Source organism: Ranitomeya imitator, chromosome 2 (genome assembly GCF_032444005.1).
Source record: "Ranitomeya imitator isolate aRanImi1 chromosome 2, aRanImi1.pri, whole genome shotgun sequence".
Taxonomy (NCBI): domain Eukaryota; kingdom Metazoa; phylum Chordata; class Amphibia; order Anura; family Dendrobatidae; genus Ranitomeya; species Ranitomeya imitator.
Window position 1 is genome coordinate 739,413,843 of NC_091283.1, and position 22,740 is coordinate 739,436,582.

The 22,740-nt window shown below is 41.9% G+C and overlaps 1 protein-coding gene across 7 annotated transcripts in view; it reads right to left on the reverse strand.

Moving 5' to 3' along the window:
* Nucleotides 1-22,740, reverse strand: part of COL13A1 (collagen type XIII alpha 1 chain) — a 428,454-nt gene that overhangs the window by 17,194 nt on the left and 388,520 nt on the right. For 5 of the 7 annotated variants that reach the window (XM_069753227.1, XM_069753224.1, XM_069753226.1 and 2 more), the window contains 2 exons: nt 22,251-22,277; nt 13,875-13,961 (listed from right to left, as the gene is read on the reverse strand). In XM_069753227.1, the coding sequence (XP_069609328.1) occupies nt 13,875-13,961; nt 22,251-22,277 (114 nt within the window). Of the gene's footprint in view, nt 1-13,241; nt 13,320-13,874; nt 13,962-22,250; nt 22,278-22,740 lie in introns of all 7 variants that reach the window. The other 2 variants (XM_069753230.1, XM_069753223.1) reach the window with 1 other exon arrangement.

Consider the following 22,740-nt stretch of genomic DNA (forward strand, 5'->3'; position numbering starts at 1 on the left):
GCCGCCAACACCGAAAACAGCTGATCGGCATCAGAAATTGATGTCCTATGCTAAGGATAGGTCCTAGATGCTTATGTAGTGGACAACACCTTTAATGTGCATAATTTGTGATATTTCATTACATTCCTGTTAGTTTATGATGCACAAAAAGCAGAATGTGCCGGTTTTCATTTTTGTACTAAAGTTGATATTGCTCATGCGAAAAGCTCCTTGCAATAGTTAGCATTTTCATCTTTCCTCCTACAGTTGTAGAACTAGAATCATGCAGACAGTTCCCTAGTAGTTTCACCTCTTACAAAAGAAAATGTAATGAAATGAACAAATGTATAGAAGTAGGGGTCACCTTCAACTGGTTGGTTGGTTCATTGATTCTAGATCACATACATACTGTATGTCCTTTTTAAATTTGGTAGCAAAATAACTAAATAGAGAATACAAATCAGTGTCCTTTCTAGGATGAATGTTTAACAAACACAAAACCATAAGTGATGCCGACATCTACAGTACATAACCATGTAAGATTAAATTCATGTGACTGTAGAAAACCCTCACTGCTATAATAAAGTAGTGCTATCAATGCTGGAAAACACCTTTGAGAATTTGATATTTTTGTTATATAAAATCTAATTTAGTCTTTTTTCTACTTTCTGGATAGAAAATTAATCAATCATCATTTCATCAGAAGTGGAGCCTGTAATTTGGATACTTTTATTTGAGGACAATGGCAAACTTAAAGTGGTTGCCCTCTAATTTTACAATGATGTCCAATCCTCAAAATGGTTTATCAGTATAAGATTGGTGGGTAACCGTCTGTACTGTTTAGTGGCTGCTAACTGGTACTGCAGATTAAATCCAATTCTTTTCAAAAGGGACTGCCTAGAACGAATGCATCAGGTTAATACCACATCATTTTTTCATTACAGCAGATGGTAAAACTGTATAGTTAGATATGAGCGAATATACTCGCGTTACTCGAGATTTCCCAAGCACGCTTGGGTGACCTCCGAGTATTTTTTAGTGCTCGGAAATTGTTGTCTTCGCCGCAGATGAATCATTTACATCTGTTAGCCAGCATAAGTACATGTGGGGGTTGCCTGGTTGCTAGGGAATCCCCACATGTACTTATGCTGGCTAACAGATGTAAATCATTCAGCTGCGGCAATAAAAACTAAATTTCCGAGCACTGAAAAATACTCGGAGGACACCCGAGCGTGCTCAGGAAATCTCGAGTAACGAGTATATTCACTCATCACTATTAGATATGTTCAAATACACTTACAAAGTCACAATTTGTTTGCTAAATGTAGCCCACTTAGCCTTGTGACAGCAACTAAGGTCGCAAATAAAAAAACTTCCTCTCCATAGGACCCATGAAAGACCCATCAACACAATTGGTCAGGAATTTGGGCAGTGAGAAAAGGTACAAGAGGTAATTTTTGGGACTTTTTTTGTTAGCAACATCTAATTTGAGTGCTGCAATAGAAACCTATAAAGTAGAAAATGCTGGAGGCTTCTTTAAAGGGAACCTGTCACCAAAACAAAAAGCTGTTAACCTGTAGATATGGGGTTAATTTGCACGTTAATAGTGCTAATAACCTCCTTGGTTCCTGCAATTTGCCGGAAACCGCATGGAGAAAATGAACTTTATTGTCCCCAGCAGTGTTCCAGTTTTGGTGATGGGGCAGCGCCAGCACTAATTCAGTCACCGTTGTGAGAATACAGAAGCGGCAGTAACCGCGTCCCCGGCCCTGACTTACAGCCAGCCCTAATGCAGATTGAGTGTCAGTCCGGGCTGGGGGCGTGTTTACAGCCGCCGCTCTACGTACGCAGACTGGTGACTGAACCCGCGCGGGTGCCACCTCCGTGGCTGAAACCCGAACACTGTGGGGGGGAATAAAGTTAATTTTCTCCCTGCAGTGTTTGGCTAAGTGTGGGCACCAGGCAGGTTTATAACGCTATTAATCTGCAGATCAATCCCATATCTGCATGTTAAATGCATTTTTTCTGGTGACAGGTTCCCTTTAAAAATTGCAACAAAAATGATATTTACCTGCAGTTATAGTAGGGATCTGCATGTAAATACTGATTTAAACAAATGTGGCTCTCTAATTAGGAGTGTGGTGATAAAATACAGTTATATTCTCCCTACAGTCGCTTGCTTCCTGTTACTGGGCAGCACCAGTGCTGTGATCAGTCAGCAATCGGTACTCAGTGAGCACACGCTAATCACTCCCCCTGCTCCTTGACTCACATGCTGATTTCCATTTTCTCCCTGCAGCTGCACTTCTAATTAGGCTGCCATATTTTTTTCATACAGTATTTACCTGCAAATTACAAATATGGCTGCAGGTAAATGCATTTTCTTTTCCTGTTGGGTTCCTTTTAAGATTACAGTAGTCTATGTCTAGTATGTCCCCATGATTAGCATTACTCCTGATGCATTCAAGGGAATGGGAGAAAGCGCAATATTTACCGCTACCACTAAGCAAGTACTAAGCTGAGTTCCACCCTATAACTTTACAGCAGTACATTCAGGAAGAAACTTCAGCTGATCAGTGAAGGTGCTGAGTGTCAGGGCTCATGCAGGTGTCAATGCAAATCAGTCCAAGAACTGATTGGATTTGGGTCTCTCAGTCGGAGCATGAAGGCTTCATGGATTTCTATGAGGCTGTCACGCTTGGGTCTGGAGAACCACAGTCGTTCCGTGCATTGTGGTTCAATCTCGGACCAATTTGTGCAGACATCTTAATGACTCTTCATATACAAGACGATCATAAAATATGTCAAAATGTAGGTCCAAGACATACCCTTTCTTACAGATGTGTCCTTCATTAACTTGTCATTTAACCCAAGATATCCCGACATGGAAAGCAAAAACCCCTCATAAATGTCTGATAACAGCCATCTGTCACCAATAGGATCCCATTTTAGGAAAACATAATATGTTTAACTTATAAATTATTGTACTCAATAGCTATGACAGATGCCTATAACAGATTCCATCTCTGGACAATTTATCATTCATGTGCTCCAAGGTTAAATTAAATGTATACATATATATATACAGTATATATATTTATATGACCTACATGCCCATATAGATGGCCTAAGAGGTGTGATCCTACTGACACATCGCCTTTAATTTAAATATATATATATATATATGTATACATATAAATATATATATATGTATATATATATATATATATATATATACCGTATAAATATATACGGTATATATATATATATATATATATATATATATATATATACCGTATAAATATATATATATATATACACATATATATATTTATATATATATATATTTAAATTAAAGGCGATGTGTCAGTAGGATCACACCTCTTAGGCCATCTATATGGGCATGTAGGTCATAGAAAGTTGAATGTAATGATAACTTGATATCTGCGATCTCATGAGTGGTTTCCGAGATATCCACTTTTTTCTTATATGTAAATGAGCTGAAAATCTCTTTGTGCCAGATTAATCTACGACCATGTAGACATTTTAGGAGGGTTGATCCTACTGACAGATCCCGTCTAGGTGAAAGAAATGTTAAAAGTGGACATGAGGGACAGTATCTGTATTCTAATCTATAGTTTGTATGCCAGAAATGACACTTGCTAAACAATAGTGACCATTAAGTACAAAGCATTATTTCCTTTCTAGATTTTGGTTATGTCATAGTAGTATCAGGGGAAAAGGAAAGTTGATATTGTTAAGTTTGTCAGAAGAAAGAATCTAGTAAGTGCTTATTAGGAAAACAAAAGTGGGAAAACATACAGTGGGGCAAAAAAGTATTTAGTCAGTCAGCAATAGTGCAAGTTCCACCACTTAAAAAGATGAGAGGCGTCTGTAATTTACATCGTAGGTAGACCTCAACTATGGGAGACAAACTGAGAAAAAAAAATACAGAAAATCACATTGTCTGTTTTTTTATCATTTTATTTGCATATTATGGTGGAAAATAAGTATTTGGTCAGAAACAAACAATCAAGATTTCTGGCTCTCACAGACCTGTAACTTCTTCTTTAAGAGTCTCCTCTTTCCTCCACTCATTACCTGTAGTAATGGCACCTGTTTAAACTTGTTATCAGTATAAAAAGACACCTGTGCACACCCTCAAACAGTCTGACTCCAAACTCCACTATGGTGAAGACCAAAGAGCTGTCAAAGGACACCAGAAACAAAATTGTAGCCCTGCACCAGGCTGGGAAGACTGAATCTGCAATAGCCAACCAGCTTGGAGTGAAGAAATCAACAGTGGGAGCAATAATTAGAAAATGGAAGACATACAAGACCACTGATAATCTCCTTCGATCTGGGGCTCCACGCAAAATCCCACCCCGTGGGGTCAGAATGATCACAAGAACGGTGAGCAAAAATCCCAGAACCACGTGGGGGGACCTAGTGAATGAACTGCAGAGAGCTGGGACCAATGTAACAAGGCCTACCATAAGTAACACACTACGCCACCATGGACTCAGATCCTGCAGTGCCAGACGTGTCCCACTGCTTAAGCCAGTACATGTCCGGGCCCGTCTGAAGTTTGCTAGAGAGCATTTGGATGATCCAGAGGAGTTTTGGGAGAATGTCCTATGGTCTGATGAAACCAAACTGGAACTGTTTGGTAGAAACACAACTTGTCGTGTTTGGAGGAAAAAGAATACTGAGTTGCATCCATCAAACACCATACCTACTGTAAAGCATGGTGGTGGAAACATCATGCTTTGGGGCTGTTTCTCTGCAAAGGGGCCAGGACGACTGATCTGGGTACATGAAAGAATGAATGGGGCCATGTATCGTGAGATTTTGAGTGCAAACCTCCTTCCATCAGCAAGGGCATTGAAGATGAAACGTGGCTGGGTCTTTCAACATGACAATGATCCAAAGCACACCACCAGGGCAACGAAGTAGTGGCTTCGTAAGAAGCATTTCAAGGTCCTGGAGTGGCCTAGCCAGTCTCCAGATCTCAACCCTATAGAAAACCTTTGGAGGGAGTTGAAAGTCCGTGTTGCCAAGCGAAAAGCCCAAAACATCACTGCTCTAGAGGAGATCTGCACGGAGGAATGGGCCAACATACCAACAACACTGTGTGGCAACCTTGTGAAGACTTACAGAAAACGTTTGACCTCTGTCATTGCCAACAAAGGATATATTACAAAGTATTGAGATGAAATTTTGTTTCTGACCAAATACTTATTTTCCACCATAATATGCAAATAAAATGTTAAAAAAACAGACAATGTGATTTTCTGGATTTTTTTTTCTCAGTTTGTCTCCCATAGTTGAGGTCTACCTACGATGTAAATTACAGACGCCTCTCATCTTTTTAAGTGGTGGAACTTGCACTATTGCTGACTGACTAAATACTTTTTTGCCCCACTGTATATATGTACTATTTATAGTATCTGATATTTTTTTTAATGTCTTGGAGCAGACGACGTAGTCTCATTAACAGGCCGGGCAAAAATGAAATGCACTGCTCTTTTGCATTGAGCCCTTTCACATTTTACATGTATGTGCATAGTTAAGAATCTTAATAAACTATTCCAGTTTTTAATACTCTGTGGATATTTAACAATTCAGTTTGCTGCACTTAATCAACCACAATTTTGAGGGAAATTGGATGATTGTGCATAAAATATTGGGCCTCCATATTCAACTTCAGATGAAAGAGCAAATTTTTTAATAGTGAAAAATTGCCAGGAAACGTAAAAGAGAAATTAGTAATAATTACATACAGTGAAGTGGTTTAGTTATATTGTAAATTAATAGCTGAAAGTGAAACTTTAAGCAACTTTCACAACTTGTAAAATTAGCTACTAGGTTCATTTAAATGGGTTGTCCAGCCACAGCGTACAAGACTGCAGTCACTCTTTGTAAGTGCAGACTTGTGAATCCTCAGAGAGCGAACTGTGTGTTGTGATGATTCTCCATTTTGGAAGCAGCCGGTCATGTGACTACAAGTATGAGATTTGCATAGTTCTGGCCACATTCCGACTAGACTGTTTCCAGCCTCACTATTATATCGAGCCAGGATGGACACATCTAGTTGGCGCATGACCGCATGTATGCAAATTACATACTTGCTGTCACAGACCACCAGCCTACTCCCAGTGCTGGCATCGGTGAATCCTCACAGTCGTGGGAATTCACAAGTCTCCACTCACAAAGAGTCACTGCAGACTTGTACTCTAAAGCTGGGCAACCCCTTTAATACACTAAGTTCCTCAATTTTTTTATCTCTGGTTACTAGATTGCACGATTTAAAGGTGTCCAGAACACTAGCATCACAGGCAAAAATAAAACACCTCAATGTGAATGAAATGTACAGGGCAAGTTGCCTAAATCTCTACTTCACTTCCTGATCATCAGTGTTATGACCTGGTGGTTAGGACAAGAATGGACCTGATGGTCAAGAGCACCCGGAAAGACCTGATAGCTACAAAAATACAGGACAAGCTCTGGGAAGTGGAAACTCTGCTGACCGCACTCCCTAATCCTATCACACACACTAGAAATAGCCGTGGATTGCTCCTAACGCTCCCTATGCAACTCGACACAGCCTAAGAAACTAGCTAGCCCTAAAGATAGGAAAATAAAGCCTACCTTGCCTCAGAGAAATTCCCCAAAGGAAAAGGCAGCCCCCACATATATTGACTGTGAGTAAGATGAAATCACAAACACAGAGATGAAATAGATATAGCAAAGAGAGGCCCGACTTACTGAACAGACAGAGGATAGGAAAGGCAACTTTGCGGTCAGCACAAAAACCTACAAAAAGCCACGCAGAGAGTGCAGGGAAAAAAAACCTTCCGCACCGACTCACGGTGCGGAGGCGCCCCTCTGCGTCCCAAAGTTTCCAGCAAGCAAGGCAATATTCACAATAGCAAGCTGGACAGAAAAAATAGCAAACAAGAAAATAGCAAAGAGGAACTTAGCTTCTGCTGGAAATAACAGGTAACCAGAACGATCCAGGAGCGAACTAGACCAATAGTACAACATTGACAGCTGGCATGGGGCAAAGATCTAAGTGGAGTTAAATAGAGCAGCCCACTAACGACTTAGCCTCGTCACCTGTGGAAGGAAACTCAGAAACACCCACAGCCACCAGAGGAAGTCCATGGACAGAACCAGCCGAAGTACCATTCATGACCACAGGAGGGAGCCCGACAACAGAATTCACAACAGTACCCCTCCTTGAGGAGGGGTCACCGAACCCTCACCAGAGCCCCCAGGCCGACCAGGATGAGCCAAATGAAAGGCACGAACCAGATCGGCAGCATGAACATCAGAGGCAAAAACCCAGGAATTATCTTCCTGACCATAACCCTTCCACTTGACCAGGTACTGGAATTTCCGTCTCGAAATACGAGAATCCAAAATCTTCTCCACCACATACTCCAACTCCCCCTCAACCAACACCGGGGCAGGAGGATCAACGGATGGAACCACAGGCGCCACGTATCTCCGCAATAACGACCTATGGAACACATTATGGATGGCAAAAGAAGCTGGAAGGGCCAAACGAAATGACACAGGATTGATAACCTCAGAAATCTTATATGGACCAATGAAACGAGGCTTAAACTTAGGAGAGGAAACCTTCATAGGAACATAACGAGACGACAACCAAACCAAATCCCCAACACAAAGTCGGGGACCCACACAACGCCGGCAGTTAGCGAAACATTGAGCCTTCTCCTGGGACAATGTCAAATTGTCCACCACATGAGTCCAAATCTGCTGCAACCTATCCACCACAGTATCTACACCAGGACAGTCCGAAGACTCAACCTGCCCTGAAGAGAAACGAGGATGGAAACCAGAATTGCAGAAAAACGGCAAAACCAAAGTGGCCGAGCTGGCCCGATTATTAAGGGCGAACTCAGCCAACGGCAAAAAGGACACCCAATCATCCTGATCAGCAGAAACAAAGCATCTCAGATATGTTTCCAAAGTCTGATTAGTTCATTCGGTTTGACCATTTGTCTGAGGATGGAAAGCCGAAGAAAAAGACAAATCAATGCCCATCCTAGCACAAAAAGATCGCCAAAACCTCGAAACAAACTGGGAACCTCTGTCCGAAACGATGTTCTCCGGGATACCATGTAAACGAACCACATGCTGGAAAAATAATGGCACTAAATCAGAGGAGGAAGGCAATTTCGACAAGGGTACCAAATGGACCATCTTAGAAAAGCGATCACAAACCACCCAAATGACCGACATCTTTTGAGAGACGGGGAGATCCGAAATAAAATCCATAGAAATATGCGTCCAGGGCCTCTTTGGGACAGGCAAGGGCAAAAGCAACCCACTGGCACGAGAACAGCAGGGCTTAGCCCGAGCACAAGTCCCACAGGACTACACAAAAGAACGCACATCCCGTGACAAAGACGGCCACCAAAAGGATCTAGCCACCAAATCTCTGGTACCAAAGATTCCAGGATGCCCAGCCAACACTGAACAATGAATCTCAGAGATAACTCTACTAGTCCATCTATCAGGGACAAACAGTTTCTCCGCTGGGCAACGGTCAGGTCTATCAGCCTGAAATTTTTTGCAGCACCCGCCGCAAATCAGGGGAGATGGCAGACAAAATTATCCCCTCTTTGAGAATACCCACCGGCTCAGGAACACCCGGAGAGTCAGGCACAAAACTCCTTGACAGGGCATCAACCTTCACATTCTTAGAGCCCGGAAGGCACGAAACCACAAAATCAAAACGGGAGAAAAATAACGACCATCGAGCCTGTCTCGGATTCAACCGTTTGGCAGACTCAAGATAAGTCAAATTCTTGTGATCTGTCAAGACCACCACGCGATGCTTGGCTCCTTCAAGCCAATGACGCCACTCCTCGAATGCCCACTTCATGGCCAACAACTCTCGATTACCAACATCATAATTGCGCTCAGCAGGCGAAAACTTTCTAGAAAAGAAAGCACATGGCTTCATCGCCGAGCCATCAGAACTTCTTTGCGACAAAACAGCCCCTGCTCCAATCTCAGAAGCATCAACCTCAACCTGAAACGGGAGAGAAACATCTGGCTGGCACAACACAGGGGCAGAAGAAAAACGACGCTTCAACTCCTGAAAAGCCTCTACAGCTGCAGAAGATCAATTGACCACATCAGCACCCTTCTTGGTCAAATCAGTCAACGGTTTAGCAACACTAGAAAAATTAGCGATGAAGCGCCAATAAAAATTAGCAAAGCCCAGGAACTTTTGCAGGCTCTTCACAGATGTCGGCTGAGTCCAATCGTAAATGGCCTGGACTTTAACAGGGTCCATCTCGATAGTAGAAGGGGAAAAAATGAACCCCAAAAATGAAACCTTCTGAACTCCAAAGAGACACTTTGACCCCTTCACAAACAAGGAATTTGCACGAAGGACCTGGAACACCATTCAGACCTGCTTCACATGAGACTCCCAATCATCCGAAAAGACCAAAATATCATCCAAATACACAATCAGGAATTTATCCAGGTACTCTCGGAAGATCTCATGCATAAAGGACTGAAATACTGATGGAGCATTGGAAAGCCCGAATGGCATAACCAGGTACTCAAAATGGCCCTCGGGCGTATTAAATGCTGTTTTCCATTCATCGCCCTGTTTAATACGCACAAGATTATACGCCCCTCGAAGATCTATCTTGGTGAACCAACTAGCCCCTTTAATACGAGCAAACAAATCAGACAGCAACGGCAAAGGATACTGAAATTTGACTGTAATTTTATTAAGAAGGCGGTAATCAATACAAGGTCTCAAAGAACCATCCTTCTTGGCCACAAAAAAGAACCCTGCTCCTAACGGTGATGACGACGGGCGAATATGGCCTTTCTCCAAGGATTCCTTTATATAACTCCGCATAGCGGCATGCTCTGGCACAGATAAATTGAACAATCGGCCCTTAGGAAACTTACTACCAGGAATCAAATTAATTGCACAATCGCAATCCCTATGAGGAGGTAGGGCACTGGCTTTGGGCTCATCAAATACATCCCGATAATCCGACAAAAACTCTGGAACTTCAGAAGGAGTGGAAGACGAAATTGACAAAAATGGAACATCACCATGTACCCCCTGGCAACCCCAGCTGGACACAGACATAGATTTCTAGTCCAATACTGGATTATGAATCTGCAGCCAAGGCAACCCCAAAACGACCACATCATGCAGATTATGCAACACCAAAAAGCGAATATCCTCCTGATGTGCAGGAGCCATGCACATGGTCAATTGGGTCCAGTACTGAGGCTTATTCTTGGCCAAAGGCGTAGCATCAATTCCTCTCAATGGAATAGGATACTACAAGGGCTCCAAGAAAAAACCACAGCGCCTAGCATACTCCAAGTCCATCAAATTCAGGGCAGCGCCTGAATCCACAAATGCCATAACAGAATAGGATGACAAAGAGCAAATCAGAGTAACGGACAATAGAAATTTAGACTGTACCGTACCAATGATGGCAGACCTAGCGAACCGCTTAGTGCGCTTAGGACAATCGGAGATAGCATGAGTGGAATCACCACAGTAAAAACATAGCCCATTCCGACGTCTGTGTTCTTGCCGTTCAGCTCTGGTCAAAGTCCTATCACATTGCATAGGCTCAGGCCCATGCACAGATAGTACCGCCAAATGGTGCACAGCTTTACGCTCACGCAAGCGTCGATCGATCTGAATGGCCAAAGACATAGACTCATTCAGACCAGCAGGCATGGAAAATCCCACCATGACATCCTTAAGGGCTTCAGAGAGACCCTTTCTGAAGATTGCTGCCAGGGCACATTCATTCTACTGAGTGAGCACAGACCACTTTCTAAACTTCTGACAATATATCTCCGCTTCATCCTGACCCTGACACAGAGCCAGCAAGATTTTCTCTGCCTGATCCACTGAATTAGGTTCGTCATAAAGCAATCCAAGCGCCAGGAAAAACGCATCAACATCACGCAATGCCGGATCTCCTGGTGCAAGGGAAAATGCCCAGTCTTGAGGGTCACCACGTAACAAAGAAATAATAATCTTTACTTGTTGAACAGGGTTACCTGAGGAGCGAGGTTTCAAGGCAAGAAACAATTTACAATTATTTTTGAAATTCAAGAACTTAGATCTATCACCAAAAAACAAATCAGGAATTGGAATCCTAGGCTCTGACATCGGATTCTGAACCACAAAATCTTGAATGTTTTGAACCCATGTAGTGAGATTATCCATCCAAGAGGACAGACCTTGAATGTCCATGTTTACACCTGTGTCCTGAACCACACAGAGGTAAAGGGGAAAAGAGAGACAAAACACACTGCAAAGAAAAAAAAATGGTCTCAGAACTTCTCTTATCCCTCTATTGAGATGCATTAATACTTTGTGGCCAGCTGTACTGTTATGACCTGGTGGTTAGGACAAGAATGGACCTGATGGTCAAGAGCACCCGGAAAGACCTGATAGCTACAAAAATACAGGACAAGCTCTGGGAAGTGGAAACTCTGCTGACCGCCATCCCTAATCCTATCACACACACTAGAAATAGCCGTGGATTGCTCCTAACGCTCCCTATGCAACTCGACACAGCCTAAGAAACTAGCTAGCCCTAAAGATAGGAAAATAAAGCCTACCTTGCCTCAGAGAAATTCCCCAAAGGAAAAGGCAGCCCCCACATATATTGACTGTGAGTAAGATGAAATCACAAACACAGAGATGAAATAGATGTAGCAAAGAGAGGCCCGACTTACTGAACAGACAGAGGATAGGAAAGGCAACTTTGCGGTCAGCACAAAAACCTACAAAAAGCCACGCAGAGAGTGCAGGGAAAAAAAACCTTCCGCACCGACTCACGGTGCGGAGGCGCCCCTCTGCGTCCCAGAGCTTCCAGCAAGCAAGGCAATATTCACAATAGCAAGCTGGACAGAAAAAATAGCAAACAAGAAAATAGCAAAGAGGAACTTAGCTTCTGCTGGAAATAACAGGTAACCAGAACAATCCAGGAGCGAACTAGACCAATAGTACAACATTGACAGCTGGCATGGGGCAAAGATCTAAGTGCAGTTAAATAGAGCAGCCCACTAACAACTTAGCCTCGTCACCTGTGGAAGGAAACTCAGAAACACCCACAGCCACCAGAGGAAGTCCATGGACAGAACCAGCTGAAGTACCATTCATGACCACAGGAGGGAGCCCGACAACAGAATTCACAACACATCAGCTATTGATTAGAGTGGATCCTCACAGACTTACTGTCCAGCACACTACTTCCATGCAGAGAAAATTATGTAAAATACAAAGAGAGTTCTCACTAGTAAATGAAATCTGCAGTGTGAATGCTGGGGTGGAAAGAACAGGAAGTCTGTGAGGTGCAACGTCGGTCAATACCTGCGGAACAGGAAGTCTGTGAGGTGCAATGTCAGCCAATAGCTGCAGAACAGGAAGTCTGTGAGGTGCAATGTCAGCCAATAGCTGCAGAACAGGAAGTCTGTGAGGTGCAATGTCGGCCAATAGCTGCAAAACATGAAGTCTGTGAGGTGCAACTTCAGCCAACAGCTGCAGAACAGGAAGTCTGTGAGATGTAACGTCGGCCAATAGCTGCAGAACAGGAAGTCTGTGAGATGTAACGTCGGCCAATAGCTGCAAAACAGGAAGTCTGTGAGTTGCAACTTCAGCCAACAGCTGCAGAACAGGAAGTCTGTGAGATGTAACGTCGGCCAATAGCTGCAGAACAGGAAGTCTGTGAGGTGCAACTTCAGCCAACAGCTGCAGAACAGGAAGTCTGTGAGATGTAACGTCGGCCAATAGCTGCAGAACAGGAAGTCTGTGAGGTGCAACTTCAGCCAATAGCTCCAGAACATGAAGTGTTGTCAGAAACAAGATTGTAGTTTTGGCATGCTTTCATGTACAGCTAATCTACATGCAGCAGGTTTCTGACTGTGGTTGTAAGGACCTGTAGCTTACAGAGCAAACAGAGAACTCACATTTCGAGGGTGAAAAAATTAATGACCTTGGCATGTTAAATGATTCTAGTAAGTCATTTACAAATGTGCCTCGTGTTTCACTATATAGAAGACTTTACTAGTTAATATTATTATTCAGAAATCATAATTATGAGAATCAGGACAATGTTGCTGGATTAGGTCAAGGAGGCAATACATGTATCCATGCAAAAGGGCATTAAAAAAGGACAGTAGACAACATGCAGGAAAAAGGGTTGTTAAAGCCATACCAATGGGCACGGGGCATCCAGCCCATCCAGCCCTGGCACCCCCGGATCACCAATTTCTCCTTTAAAACCTCGGTGTCCCTGTTCATAGAAACTATTTTTATTATTCCATAAGATGTCATAGACTTCCAATCTGATAGCAGCAGCTTGTATGAAGGCAAAGCTGTAGGACATTAAACTTGGATTTAATACACTGAAATAAATTTGAGTTTTCCCTCTAGGAAGAAAAGATGTTCAGCCTTTGATTATAATGTATAGGACCTTCTGTTTAGTACAAACTTCTTCTAAATGATGTAGAAGTTCATCGCAGGACATTCACCCTCATGTGAATGCTGGAAAATACCTCAAAAAATATTGAATAGACTGACAACTGGACAAATATTAAATCCATTTGTTGTGTCCAGCAGCTTTGCCACTTATGGATATGTTGTCACCTGTTGTGACAGTACTATTGAGGAAGGGAAGAAGCTTTAAGTAGTTGAGGCAATGATCTTCATGACACCTGGAAGGAGTAATATTGTTAACAGGACATGAAAAGTCATACATTTAACCAAGCAAATACATTCATTTACAATCCATCCTGTGTTCTTCGCATCCTCAAATTCTAATAAAATACATTGTAAAAATCAAACATACCAATGGACAGGGTGCATCTAATCCAGGCGCTCCTTGGTCTCCCTTATCCCCTTTAGGCCCCCTAGAGCCTTTCTTCCCCCTTTCCCCCTGCAAATAATAATTAAGTTCAACAAGAGATGTCATGATTTGTAGGATCATCCACTTCAAAGTTGTTTTATAGAACTTTGTATAATACATATAAACTAAAATATAATATATTGTAAGAAAAATATTGAGATCTAAATTGTGTTTTGTGTATGCTTTTTATATCTACGTGAATATGTAATTTATCATCATTGAAATGAGGTGAGGTGGAAATTATATATCTTCTAATGCATCATATTAATATACGATCTGACTGTGACCCGGTCAGTATGGATCGGGTCAAGTTGTTCTCATTACGTCATCACATATGTTAAAATACACCATAAGAAACTTTGTACAGTTAACTAGCAAAATAACTGAAAATAATCTGTAATGGAACGTTACAGACACATTAAAAAATACAAAGGAAGGGAAGACCCTAGTGCAAAAACATCCAAGTCATAAGCACCCAAAAAATATGTATAACACCATGGTATATATGACCATCTATAGTAGCACATAGTAATAAAGTGTATTCACTGGCTCTCATATGGACAAGTGTCCTTCATGCATAAAATTAGCAAGGAGACCAGTATATAGTGCATATCAAGAGTCAGATTTCTTACCCATGGTGAGGTGAGTAGTGCTTAATGACTCCGGAAAGCCCCCTGACGCGCGTTTCGCGTTGCTTTTTCTTTTGACTTTTTAATGGTTCTTTAATAAATATTGATTCTTAAGCATTTTCCGTATAGAACTCCATTTTTTCTTTGTATTAGTGATATTAAAGTTGTTGTTCATTGAAAAAAAAAAATATAATGTGTAAGCTATGCAATTTACTAATAAACTTCACAGCTGAAATGTGCCCTGATCATCAAATACAAGCTCCAGTCCCTGGACCCCACAGGTCCTCTTCCAGTTTGTCCAAGTTCTTTGGTGGCACAAGACATAGAGAAGAGGCTGGCTTAATGAAATGGTCTGTCCTGTACATGGTCATGTGCAAACACTGGAAAGGCTAGCTTGTGTCAGGTACATACCAATGAGAAACTGCTGAAAGTTGAGACACTTTTCAGATGTGAAGTATATAAGTTCCATAATTTATTCAATTAAGCACAAAAACCTAAAATAATTTTAATCGGAAAACCCATTAACGTGGCATTCTGTGAAGCAGAGGCTCCCAATGTTTGTTTTTTTTTGAGGGAGGGGGGGTATGTTCACATATAAGTTATATAAAATTCTGCTAATGAGCTGATTAACAGTTTTCTCTATAAACTTAATGGTAAAAACCTGTAAATCAGCAATGTAGGCTTGGGGGTAGGATAACTACAAGTGCTTCTCACTAAATTAGAATATGATCAAAAAGTTAATTTATTTCAGTTCCTCAATACAAAAAGTGAAACTCATATTATATAGTCATTACAAACAGAGTGATCTATTTCAAGTGTTTATTTATGTTAATGTTAATCATTATGGCTTACAGCCAATGAAAACCCAAAAAGTCATTATCTCAGTAAATTAGAATACTTTATAACACCAGCTTGAAAAATTATTGTAAAATCCGAACTGTTGGCCTACTGAAATGTATGTTCAGTAAATGCACTCAATACTTGGTTGGGGCTCCTTTTGCACCAATTATTGCATCAATGCAATGTGGAATGGAGGCGATCAGCCTCTGGCACTGCTGAAATGTCATGGAAGCCCAGGTTGCTTTGATAGCAGCCTCCAGCTCGTCTGCATTGTTGCGTCTGGTGTCTCTCATCGTCCACTTGACAATATCTCATAGATTTTAGGTCAGGCGAGTTTGCTGGCCAATCAGGCACTGTGATACTGTTGTTTTTAAACCAGGTATTGGTACTTTTAGCAGTGTGGACAGGTGCCAAGTCCTGCTGGAGAATTAAATTTCCTTCTCCCAAAAGCTTGTCGGCGGAGGGAAGCATCAAGTGCTCTAAAATTTCCTGGTAGACGGATGCGCTGACTTTGGTCTTGATAAAACACAGTGGACCTACACCAGCAGATGACATGGCTCCCAAACTATCACTGATTGTGGAAACTTCACACTAGACCTCAACGAGCTTGGATTGTGGCCTCTACACTCTTCCTCCCGACTCTGGGACCTTGATTTCCAAACAAAATGCTAAATTTCATCTGAAAACAACACCATGGACCACTGAGCAACAGTTCAGTTCTTTTTCTCCTTGGCCCAGGTAAGACACTTCTGGCGTTGTCTATTGGTCATGAGTGGCTTGACACAAGGAATGCGACACTTGTAGCCCATGTTCTGGATACGTCTGTGTGTTGTGGCTCTTGAAGCAATGACTACAGCAGCAGTCCACTCCTTGTGAATCTCCCCCAAATTTTTGAATGGCCTTTTCTTAACAATCCTTTCAAGGCTGAAGTTATCCCGGTTGCTTGTGCACCTTCTTCTAAAACACTTTTTCCTTCCACTCAATTTTCCTTTAATACGCTTGGATACAGCACTCTGTGAACAGCCAGCTTCTTTAGCAGTGACCTTTTGTTGCTTACCCTCCTTGTGGAGTGTGTCAATGACTGCCTTCTGGGAATCTGTCATGTCAGCAGTCTTCCCCATGACTGTGGAGTCTACTGAAACAGGCTAAGGGACCTTTTTAAATACTTAGGAAGCCTTTGCAGGTGTTTTTGTAAATTATTCTAATTTACTGAGATAATGACTTTTGAACATACACACCTGGTATATGCTGACTGTTGCATAGTTACATAGGTTGAAAAAAGACCAAGGTCCATCAAGTTCAACCTTTCTCCCACAATAAAGTTTGCGCGTAATGAATCTCATGTCATGTTCCCTTTAAGGATCATTGTTTTTATATGATTTAAATGTAAACCAAAAATGTTTCTAATGTTTGGTGACGAATAGTGATGAGCGAATATACTCGTTACTCGAGATATCTTGAGCACGCTCGGGTGTCCTCCGAGTATTTTTTAGTGCTCGGAGATTTCGTTTTTCTTGCTGAATGATTTACATCTCTTAGCCAGTATAAGTACATGTGGGGATTCCCTAGCAACCAGGCAACCCCCACATGTACTTATGCTGGCTAACAGATGTAAATCACTCAGCTATGGCAAGAAAAACTAAATCTCCGAGCACTAAAAAATACTCGGAGGACCCCCGAGCATGCTCGAGAAACTTCGAGTAACGAGTATATTCGCTCATCACTAGTGACAAACTTTAATTGAAGCCACTATTGCCACTAATAATCGGTATCACATCCCTCCAACCAAAATTGTTTATATGGTAGAGACATGACCTAGTGTCATTATACTCAGTGCTGCTAAGTCTCTTTTTATGACTTGATGTTTTTCTTTTAATTTGGTAGTTAACTGTACAGATCTTTAGTAAGAGCAAAAGAGATCACTTATAGTCTGATTCATGTACTGTGGCACATAATGAACATACAGAACTGTACACTGTAACTAACCTATCATTAATGCACATGATAGTGTGTGTGTTTAGGGTTTTAAAAGGAATCTTTTGACATGTTTTTACTATATTATCTGAAATCGGTATGATGTAGGGGCAGAGACCTTGATTCCAGCAATGTATTACTCACAGTTCTGCTTCTTGTCATTTTGATAAAATCACTGTTTTCTCTGTTGCAGATCAGAATGCTGAGCTGTGTATAACCTCACTCACACCGCTGATTGGCCGCTTGCTGTACACACTGTTCATAGGCAGAAAGCTACTAATCAGTAGTAGGGGCGGGTTTATTGGACTACATGGCATGAGGCAACTAGTCCTCTAGTGATAATCTCCTGCTGATAAAACACTGATTTTATTGAAGCTAAGTGTATTAAATGATACATAACTGGTATCAGGGCCTCTACACGATGCTGCTTTCAGAGTAAATCACAAAAACCTGGTAACAGATTCCCTTTAAAGTGATATTTTGATTTGGCGCACAAACAAAGTGAAGCAGTGACCTATATCAGCTATGCTTTATATTATGCCTATTTTTTTATATTCTGGCACAGCGATTTTTTTTCTCATAAAGTCTTAGGGAAACACATGATGCATTGGGGCTCGTACAGACGACCGTATTTTCGGTCTGAGTGCAAGCTGTCAAACATCGGAGCATATTCGGACCAATGTTATTCTATACGGCCGTGCACAAGTCTGAGGGAGTGCACATGTCTGTGAACAGAGTGCCGATGGTCCTGTGCGATGAGTTACCATACCAAATCTATCTACCGTATCTGACTCTTGGGCAAATCTAAGGTCCCAATGCACGATGTCACAAGGAGCATGGATTGCCGCCTTATATTGTACCATGACACATTCAGAATTGTAATGTAAATTGAGTTTTCACCATTTCATTGGGTGCAGTGAAGCCAAAATGCTGCTCATTTCAGATATGTGATGTGTGATGTATATACACAGCCTGAATCAGACAACAAATGACGATTCTAGTGGTAATGTGGAAATACTGATGACATATTTCATGTATAAAGCAATGTTAGGAGGCATGGTACAGTTTATTATGTCTATTTTTTGTATTTATTATACTGTGGAGGAAGCTTACATGTCTGTTTAATATAGATTAGATCATTTAGGACATGATTAGGCAATTACATTGAGGCATAGTAAGGTGTGATTTGCAGAATGAATATAGGATGTGAAAAGCAGGGGAATTAAAACCAAGGAAGAGGGCAAATCAACAAAGAAAGGATAATCCAGGAGAAAAGTGGAGCAGGCTACAGAGGAGGTTGGAGGAAAGACCCAGGTAAATAGGCACAAGTTAAGGAAAAGGATAAAGGGGACAAAGGTGAACCTGTGGAAAGCAAAGAAAATACACACACAATAAAAGTGAAGAAAAGGAACTGTAGCAAGTGAGCATTGCACAAGGGCGAAGTGGGCACATTTCATTTGGTGTTTCCAGTAACCCCACTACGTGTCCGCTGTAGACCACAGCGTTACAAAATGTAGAAATGGTCTCATTACACAACAGGTTCCTTATCTGACCTTACAGTATTAATGTCACCGAACACTGAATCAATAATAGACACTTTCTTTTTTTGTTGTTGTGTATTTTAACAGGAAACCAATGCTTTTTATTTGTTAGGTATTGTAACAGGAAACCAAATGAAAAGTGCAACAAAAGTTTTATTTTTGTTCAGTAGATAACTTAGAACACGACAAATAAAATAAAAAAAGTTAAGTATACTTAGTAGAAAAGCTGCCATTAGGATTTTTTTGTCATCTGGAGATTATTGGAGGCAAGAAACCTTTGACACAGTTGTAATAACAGAATAAAGCCACATCTGAACACTTTTTGTTAGGCCGGTTTCACACGTCAGTGGCTCCAGTATGTGAGGTGACAGTTTCCTCACGTACCGGAGACACTGACACACATAGACACAGTGAAATCAATGCATCTGTTCAGGTGTCATTGATTTTTTGCGGACCGTGTCTCCGTGTGCCAACCACGGAGACTTGTCAGTGTTCGTGGGAGCGCACGTATTACACGGACCCATTAAAGTCAATGGGTCCGTGTGAAACACATACCGCACACGGACGTTGTCCGTGTGCAGTCCGTGTGCCGTGCAGGAGACAGCGCTACATTAAGCGCTGTCCCCCCCACGTGGTGCTGAAGCCGCGATTCATATCTTCCCTGCAGCAGCATTTGCTGCAGAGAAGATATGAATAATAGTGTTTAAAATAAAGATCTATGTGCCCTCCCGCCCTCCCACCCCCTGTGCGCCCCCCCACCCCTTGTGCGCCCCCCCACCCTCTGTGCGCCCCCCCGCTGTTCTGAAAATACTCACCCGGCTCCCTCGTTGGCTGTCACTGCTTCCTGTTCTGGCCTCATCTTCTCCTGTATGCGGTCACGTGGGGCCGCTCATTTACAGTAATGAATATGCGGCTCCACCTCCCATAGGGGTGGAGCCGCATATTCATTACTGTAATCGGCGGCCCCACGTGACCGCATACAGGAGAAGATGTGGCCAGGACAGGAAGCATCGACAGCCAACAAGGGAGCCGGGTGAGTATTTTCAGAACAGCGGGGGGGCGCACAGGGGGTGGGAGGGCGGGGGCCACATAGATCTTTATTTTAAACACTATTATCCATATCCTCTCTGCAGCAAATGCTGCTGCAGGGAAGATATGAATCGCGGCTTCAGCACCAGATGCTGGTACGTGTGGTACCCAGCACGGTGCATGTGGTACCCAGTGGGCACACGGGCGGCACACGTGTGCCGCACGTGTGCCACACTGATGTGCCACAGAAATGTAGGGGCACACGGACACGGATAATTCTGGTACTGATTTTTTCCGGTACTGGAATTATTTGGACGTGTGAAACCGGCCTTACCACCTCTTTTCTCTGGGTCATAGAAGGATGTCCATGGCAGAGACCACTCTACATGTCATCTCTGTTATATTTCTGATGGGATTTTCTTTTAAGAGAAATAGTATGGAACAAGATAGACTATATCCATCAGGACTAGATCCCTGCTAGTAAAAAGTGGTTGCTAAAGTTTAGATTCCTGTTAATGTGTAGTTGACGTGACAGAAGTTTTGATCAGCAGAAATCTGGTTCTTAAAACCCTCACTGATTGCTTTAGTGAGGGAGCAGAGGAGTTCAAGGTTTTTTTTTTTTCCACTTTCAGAAAAGTAGACCCGAAATGCTGGAAAATACCTAAAATAACAAACTCACACTCCCTGGGTCCAGCGACGGCTGCTCCAGTCTCACTGTATTGGATGCAACAGTATCGCCGTATCAACAGCACACATCACTGCCGACCACTGCAACTAATCACTGAGCTCAGCAGCTGTGCTGATCTAGTCAGTATGAGTTCACTCATTGATTACAGCGATGGTGAGATGTCACCGCTACAGCCAAAACACTGAGAACTGAACATGAGCGGAAAGTTGTCACTGATACGGAGAGGATGAGAACCTGTTGTGTTTTTAATTGTAGGCATTTTAAAACATTTAACGTCAACTTTCCCAAAAGTGGAAAACCCCTTTAATTATGTGCCCCTTTGGATGTGATCTGTGATCTACAAAGCTCTCCGAGCAGAGTTTATGAGTCTGTGCACCTCTCACCCCACCTCTCCAAAAAACACCAAGCAGACCGGATCATAGCTGAAAAGACTGAGTACTTATGTCCCTTCATTTCAGAAACTAGTGGAGGTTTCAAGACCCAGAGAAATGAGTGTGGAAACTGTTAACCGGACCACCTGACTACCAATAATGTCTTGTTATGTGGCAGAGGGGCATTGTGTATCACAACCCTAGAGTGACTGCTAGCTGTGTCCTTAGACATTTTATACAAAAAAAAAAACATTTTCTAAGTATTGTTACTACTATCTTAAAGGGACACTGTCACTTGAATTTGGAGGGAACAATCTTCAGCCATGGAGGCGGGGTTTTTGGGTTTTTGATTCACCCTTTCCTTACCCGCTGGCTGCATGCTGGCTGCAATATTGGATTGAAGTTCATTCTCTGTCCTCCGTAGTACATGCCTTTCATTTGCAATCTTGCCTTGCGCAGGCATGTACTATGGAGGACAGAGAATGAACTTCAATTCAATATTGCAGCCAGCATGCAGCCAGCGGGTAAGGAAAGGGTGAATCAAAAACCCAAAAACCCCACCTCCATGGCTAAAGATTGTTCCCTCCAAATTCAGGTGACAGTGTCCCTTTAACTTATTTCGTGATATAAAAATCTTGATGACAGCTTTCCTTCATGTTATTTAAGGTGGAATGATAATAAAATGCGCTCTGTATGCTGGCATATGAAACAAGCTGGAAGATAACGGGCATATTTGTCTTTTTAATAAACATGCAAAATATAAAAATGAGGACAAAAAAGATTTACTACTCAACACACAGTTTCACAACAAGGAATAACACAGTGTAGCATGCTCAAAAGAAGCGGATTGACTTCTAATTTGTACTTCTTTATAAATATTACATATGATACAAGTCTACAAAACCTTTTCTGTATTTATTATTTAGGGCACGTTCACATGATCAGTATTAGGTCAGTATTTTACATCAGTATTTGTAGCCAAAATCAGGAGTGGAACAATCAGAGGAAAAATAGAATAGAAACGCATCACCACTTATAGATTTATCACCCACTCCTGGTTTTAGCTTATAAAATACTGATGTAAAATACTGACCAAATACTGGCCGTGGTCTTAGAGTAAGTGTATGCAAGTGAAAGTACTCATTGTGTACTGGAGTTGTCAGGCCATTTCAACCCACAATCATTCCACCTCATTAAGAAATGCATTAGTAATAGATTAAGATCATTTGAAAGTTAAAGATTCTTACCCGACTTCCCTTCTCACCAGGTGATCCCTGCAAAGACAAGCATTTAGATTTTCATTTATATACACAATTGAGCCACAATTGGGGCCACAAATGTTTGGTTATCCCCCAATTAAAAATATATAATCATTCATAAAACAGTACTACACTTTGTGCACAATTATTAGGCAATTTGTATTTTGATGATTACTTTTATTACTAAACAACTATAGTGCTGACAGTCAGACAGTAGGTTTGGCAGTTGATTTTGAGTCCATCTTCGACCCGAAAAGATTCCAATAACCTATTTTTAACAATACCAGTCCAAAAGAGTACCTTACCTCCACCTCTGTGTTCATTACTGTTCCAACCACGGGGCCATTCATCTGGTTCGTCAAGAGTCACTCTCATCTAATAAATCCATAAAACCTTTAAAAAAAATCTGTCTTCAGATATTTATTGGCCCTGTCTTGATGTTTCCACTTCTGTGTATTGTTCAGTTGTGGTCTGGTTT